At 39.5% G+C, this 6795-nt stretch overlaps 1 protein-coding gene across 1 annotated transcript; it reads right to left on the bottom strand.

Moving 5' to 3' along the window:
• Positions 1 to 5344: 5344 nt before the first annotated feature.
• Positions 5345 to 6561, bottom strand: B3GALT1 (beta-1,3-galactosyltransferase 1). Its single transcript, XM_060107301.1, has one exon. It carries the CDS (start codon positions 6477 to 6479, stop codon positions 5499 to 5501), a length of 981 nt encoding a protein of 326 aa, XP_059963284.1. The 5' UTR covers positions 6480 to 6561; the 3' UTR covers positions 5345 to 5498.
• Positions 6562 to 6795: the final 234 nt, after the last annotated feature.

Genomic DNA, 6795 nt, shown 5'->3' with positions numbered 1-6795 from the left:
TTAAAAAATCACTATGAGAGAGACAAACGAAATATTTTAAAAATATACGCAGCTGTTGGTTTTTAATGCAATTCATTATCACAACTCTACTGTCATCTCCCTGGTTGCACGGAGACAATTCCAGGATGCTTTACTGATGTGACTTTTCATTGACAAGTGGAGGAATTTCATGTGTAGCACCTTCTTCAGATGTTTTCCTGTTTCTCTAAATCAGAGGTTGGCAAACTTTTCCTGTAAAGGACCAGATAATAAATATTTTAAGCTTTGCAGGCCAACAGGCAAAGTTGAAGATATAGGAAAGTACAAATGTTGGCAGTTTCTGTATTGATGGGTTCAAAATATAATAAAATAATAATTAAGTACAATTTTTTTTTTGCAATACACATCTACTAATGAGAAAAGCAGAATTCTTCCTGTTGGGATAATATTTTGCTTAGTCGGAATTCAACGTTAGTGTCTCCTATCTTTGAGTCATTGCAAATGTTCATTGTGAATCCATTCTTAGAAAGATGTGGTTCACAGAGTGTGGTCTGCCAACCCCTGCTCTTGATCAGTGTTCTCAACTTTAAGGGGCAAGAAAATCACCTAAAGGGCTTGTTAAAATAGAAGGCTGAGCCACACCCCCAAGTTTCTGGTGGAGCCTAAGAATTTGCATTTCTAACAAATTCCCACTTGACACTGATGTTCCCCGTCTGAGACCATACTTTTAGAACACTGCTGTTGATGTTGGTCCTTTTAAAAAGTCACATTGAATACAAATCTATTTCATGTTTTCATCCTTCTACTCACGTTTCAGCTTACCTGATGGACTTTACCTTTTGAACTCCGAGGTACAGGGTTAGTAGATCCAAAGTTTAATATCCATTAAAAAGTGAAGACCTATTTAGCTAGATCAGACTGATAATAAAAGGAACTTTTGTCTCTTAAAGAGCTATTAGTCTCTTGCTTGCAAAGTGAGGCATCAGCAATCAGCATCTACTTGTCAGCTGTAAAGAAGGCCTGAATAGCACTTTTCCAGTCCCATCAAACTTTTAAAAGAGTATGCAGTATTCCAAAGGATACATGTGGGTGAAACACAAGAATGACACTTTTGCCTTAGATTTGACATATCCTAGTTCACCATACATTATCAGTATAATACTCTCTGGATTGGAATTTCTTGGCATGTTCAACCCATAAAATTTAACACAGAGACTTTCATGAGGCCGCCAAAGGGCAAGGGAGATAATAGTTTCCTAAATCCTGGAGTAGCCCATAGTCTACTAAACCAAGTCATCTCTGAGTTGACTGTTAAATTGCCCTGGGCTCTTGCGGATGAGCTCCAAATGGTTTGAACTGTCACCTATACTGAGTTACCTCAGTATAGGTGACAGTTCAAACCATTTGGAGCTCATATAGACTATGGAGCTATGGAGTTCAAACTATGTTCAGACTATGGAGTTCAAACCATTTGGAGCTCATATAGACTATGGGGAAGGTTAATAATACGACAGGGCATCAGCTAATTTCAGTAATCACATCTCACCAAAGAGGTCCTTTCAGAAAAGAGCCAAGTGGAAAATATGTTCTCCTTCTGTTTATTTGTCCCAGTGGTTTAAAAAATCAGCTTTAGGGAACCATAATCTTCCTCATGACAGATGGGCTTATACATTAGCATCGTGCTTTCAATCAACAGTTTACATTTCATGAGGAGGTGAAGAAACTGAATGTAAAGACATTTTCAGCATCTATTTGTCATTTTTCAGTTTTATAACATTGATACAAAAAATAGTATTCTGATTAGCAGCTTGATTGGCAACCCATGTAACCCTAAGTAGTACTACAAACCTGGAGAGTGCACTTTTACAGACAATTACGGTTGGTGAAATAGTATGTACAATTTTGACAAATAAATACATAAATACAATCATTCAAATATAACGATATACCTAAATGTCAATTATCATCAACAAGCATTTCTAGTAAATTACTTCTTTCATTCACAAGTTATTCTGTTGCTTATAAAAACTATGTTCACCTTTACAGAAGAAATGACATAATCAATTCCCCCCTAAACCCACATATTAGGAAAGGTAGAAAATGAATCCCAGATGCTTTATGTAAATATTCCATTGTCTTTTGATAGAAGAGCTTTGATTGAAAAAACTCCTTCCTTAGCTTCTCTGTAAAGAGTTTCTTTTCCCCATATCATATCACGCAAAGGGGTTTTGTTCTTCTGAATTTATTCCAAATTGAAAATGATCTTCATTTTTTAATTCTGGTTATTTAAAAATACAATAATATATATATTGAAACTGGCATTTGCTCCAATACAAGAGACACAAAGCCACGCAAACTAGTCACCAAAGATAAAAAGTTTTTCCCCCAAAATAAAACTTTAAATGAAAATTTAAGAGTACAGACACGAAGTATTGATACCTTTTGTTATCCAATGCATAATGAACAAAACAGGTGGAGGGATAGCAGATTTTTGTAAAACTTGTCTGAATGACTCCTGGTAAAATGCTATCTGAAACACTATTTTATGTCAAAGAAATGATAATAAATTAAAAAATGGCTTAACAAATCATCATTTGGCCAGTGTCATAAAATTAACAAAAGTAGAAAATTAGAGCTTTTTCCTCATCACTTGACTTAAACATTTGTGGAACATTCAAAAAACGAAGGGCAAACATGCTTTAGGCTATTGAAACACTGGACAAGTGGCCTTGCCTCACCAAGCTCCATGCAGAAGAAAATGTACATAGCAAGCTGATTCTAGCAATACATACAGCTGGGGAGAAGGAAAAAAAATGCCTTTAAAAATATATACATACGGTCTTTGATGAATATTTATATGTTTGTCACATGGGTACTATCTAGCATAAAAAAGTTAGGAAATAGTTCTGTAAGACATGATTCTCTGATTTTTGCCCCTTTTAAAGATGAGGGCTCTATTCATAATTTACTCACACGCAGACATATAAAACGACTCGCAGATGTACACATATGATGTTTATACTGTGCAATTCCTTGACAGTGAAAGTAGCTCGACTGAGCATAAGGTAAACGCAAGAAGTTGGTATGACACTGAGCCTTGATTCGACTACACGATTGACAGGCAAACCAAGTTCAAAGTCATGAGACTTTCCCAGCGATCGGAATGCACAGCAGTTGAGAGTTGGGGGTTGGAGGGTGGCTCGCCTTATGCTGATCCATCTTTCTCCAGGATACCTAATGCTATTTTCTAATCGAACTCAGCAGTCCTGCTGACTTGAGATGACGATGTATTAAGGGAAGGAAAGGCCTATCATCTCCTATTGGGTTCTCTCGGGCTGGAGATGAGAGATCTGGTGTTTTCAGGATATAAGCCATGACTTCCATTTGTACATTTCATCTACTTGTTTGCTATCAACTCCTAGGGGGGCTTGCAAAGGTCAGGTTAAAAAAAAAAAAAGGTACACTCTTTCAGTTGTGGAGCTTCTTTGAGTGAAAACAGAAGTTTTCTAATGAATGGTAGAAGCGTGCAATGTGTGGGTTTGCTGAGTGTCTATTCTTCTTCTGCCAGAGGTGGACTAGCTCTACCAGGCCTCAAAGTTCTTACTGAGAATTCAGATCAAATGTTTCCTGAGATCTAAGTTGATGTGATACATTTTGCAAAGCACGTGCTTCAATGACTGTAATATACCCCCAGCCAGAGGCTCCTCCCCAAAGAAAGGCAGCTGCCTTCCCTTTCAGCAGCCTGGGATATCAAGGCAATTCACTGAAGTAATAACTTATTCACCGAAACCTGAAGAAATGACAGAGAAATGGAAACTTCCCCAAACACCTAACACATTGAAGGAAAAGTCAAAATCTTAGAAGAATCAGGTACACTAACAGTTCATATTTGATCTGTATTTTGGCAGATATTATGTTAAGATGATGTTACTACTAGTGATGACCATCACTGTAATTATGTAATTATTTTAGCATTTAGCATAATGCATGATACGTTGCATTATGTAGCACCTTTTAAACTAAGGATCCCAAAATACTTAGCAAATGTGATTTTCTCTCACAGCACCTGTGAGGTAGGCGTTTTCTCCAGCCGTTTTAGAAATGAGCAGACTGAAGCACAGCCAAGTGAGGATGCCTGCTTAAGTGACCCACACGATGGCAGCAGGAGAACCTGAACCCAAGCTTCCCCACCCTTCCTTCCTATAAACCTCAATCACAGAGCTTGCAGAACACCCCCAAACAGCATTGCTGTTAGAGGTACCTGGCTGTTCCAGATGTTAGAGAGATTACATCTGTCAACAGCGGGGCTAAATCCTTCAGTACCATTGCTCCCTGTTCAAACACTTTCTCATGTGCTTTGCAAAGGTATGGAAGGGGCATCTGACTCTAGTGCCAAGCTTTTGTTAACTGTAATGCACACATACATTTATATTTCTCTCCATGTGATATATTGTCCTTCTGGTCTCCTACCAACTTATTTCTATTTTTTTTTTTTTTTTTTTTTTGCGGTACGCGGGCCTCTCACTGCTGTGGCCTCTCCCATTGTGGAGCACAGGCTTCAGACACGCAGGCTCAGCGGCCATGGCTCACGGGCCCAGCCACTCCGCGGCATGTGGGATCTTCCCGGACCGGGGCACGAACCCGTGTCCCCTGCATCAGCAGGCGGACTCTCAACCACTGCGCCACCAGGAAAGCCCCCAACTTATTTCTATACATGTATCTGCCTGAGCCAGAAAGTGTGAAATGTATTTAGTGACATTGTATGGGGGAAGCAGGTGAGATTACATTTAGCAAAATCTCCTTGGAGGCACCGGGTAATGTTTGTTCTGAAAGAGCAGGAAAAAAAAAATTCTCCCGTTTATTTTGCTACGTAGCATTTTATATACATTCTACCCGCTGACCAGGTTTAATCCTTGGATGAGCAGAGTTGTCTTCCAAACATACAGAATATTTAATTCTCAAGTTTAAATTCCCATTTATTTAACTGCAGCCTTCCTGCCAGTACTAAGTTCATTTCTTGGTGGAACTGCAAATACTGTACACATTACATGGCAATATATGTAAAAATTCAATGTAACAGCACACACAGTATTAATAATCACATCCAGTGTGTCTCCCTGACTGTGCATTATTTCTGAATTGTTTTTGAAAAAGTGTTATTTACTTATTTACTTTTGCAGAGAGGATATGAAGACATTACCGTGAGTTCTAGTTTCCCAGAACCAGATTTTTATCTCAGATGCACAGTATGTAAATCCTAGCAGTTGTTTTTGAGATAAATGCAATACTTCAGGACCTGAGAATGAAATCTGGCCCTTTTAACTCATGTATTATTTCTATGAGCAGAGCTTAACACGTATAAATTGGCAATCCAAGAAAGGAACTAGGAGTGGGAAGAAAAGCACTTTTTACAAAACCCCTTCACCAGTTCATTTCCTCTGGTGACACCTGTAAAATACCTACACCCTAGGCCTCATTTCTTAAAAAAGAAAAGAAACGTATTTACATTGGTAAAAATCCTAACATCTGAGATGTTTCTTGCTTGACATGTCATTCCAGATTCTGTGCATTTCTTCTGGAGAGATCTGATGCACGGTGATAACTCGGCGATACCTACACAAACTGTAGGCCATTTTCCAGTGATTGAAGCCACTGTTCTGGAAAGGATGGATGCCCAGCTTTCGAAGACACAGTCCCACATATACATCTTCCAGGTGAAGCAGCCTGGTGTGGAGTGAGGTCTTGTAAATGAGTTCAGCCACATCAGCTGAAAAGATATAGCCAGTCCCCGAGCAGAAGGGTGGGTAGTTACTGTCAGGGTACAAATCCCTGGGCATATACCACTTACTGCGGACATCTCGGATTGGCCCTCCATTGATGACATAGCCAGTAAAATACCTTCTTCTTGGCTTGGTGGAGGGTTTTAATAGTTTATAAATAAGGTTGTCCATGTTGACAAAAATGTCGCTGTCTGTTTTCATGACATACTTGGCTTTTGAACAAAAAGTGGCAACCCATCTCATCCCCATTAAGGTTTTGAGGGTAAGGTTATGGTAGGAATCAATGAAGTCCTCCACGATAATGTCGTGAAAGATTTGGCTTTCTTGCTCCACCATCTGATTGAGAACGGGATCAGCGTTCTTGCCCAGGAGGAAGAGAGTGGCTATCTTGATCCCTTTAAAGTTGTTCTCATCCCCCCAGGTCTCTCGGATCGCCTGCCGGGCATCGAATTCTTTATGGGTGGTGCTGATGAGGATAACGAGGAAAGGAATGTTTTTCTCACATTTGTTGGGCTCATTTATAAGAAATTCAAAAGAATGGGGGTTTATAGGTCGAGTTCTTATGTTGCCAAAGGTGAAGTTTTTCCTGGCAACTGTCAGATGGCTGAATGGCTTGGAGCCAGTGTAGGAAGAAGTAGGGCGAGTTACACTCAAGTACCAGAGAGCGCTGGCCCAGCACACGACGGTCAACACGTATAAACAGGAGACCTTTGAAGCCATTGTCTTGAGAGCACGTCTATTCCCAGTATTGAAGAGTATGCCTTCTTGGCATTAGTTTCTTTTCATTTGGCAAAGGTAGCATATTACTAGTAAATCTTAAAGTTCGACAGAGAAGCGTGAGTGCAGGACTGTCCATGGGTCTCAGTGGCCGTCTGGCACCTCTGCATTCACTCTACTTTTCTCCAAATCTGATACAAGGGTCCAGGTCTCATAAATCTTCCTCTTAACTCTGCAAAATCAAAGTACAGTTGTCATTCAGATTTATTTAGTCATTTCACATCCTCAAATACACATAATAAGGGTATAAGGATTACCC

This window comes from Mesoplodon densirostris, chromosome 8 (assembly GCF_025265405.1).
Source record: "Mesoplodon densirostris isolate mMesDen1 chromosome 8, mMesDen1 primary haplotype, whole genome shotgun sequence".
Lineage (NCBI taxonomy): Eukaryota > Metazoa > Chordata > Mammalia > Artiodactyla > Ziphiidae > Mesoplodon > Mesoplodon densirostris.
Note: the sequence above shows the minus strand (reverse complement) of the source record. Positions and strands in the feature narration are given on the sequence as shown.

What these genes read in the sequence shown, in the direction of transcription:
- B3GALT1 (XM_060107301.1), bottom strand. Translation starts at nt 6,479, where the DNA reads ATGGCTTCAAAGGTCTCCTGTTTATACGTGTTGACCGTCGTGTGCTGG.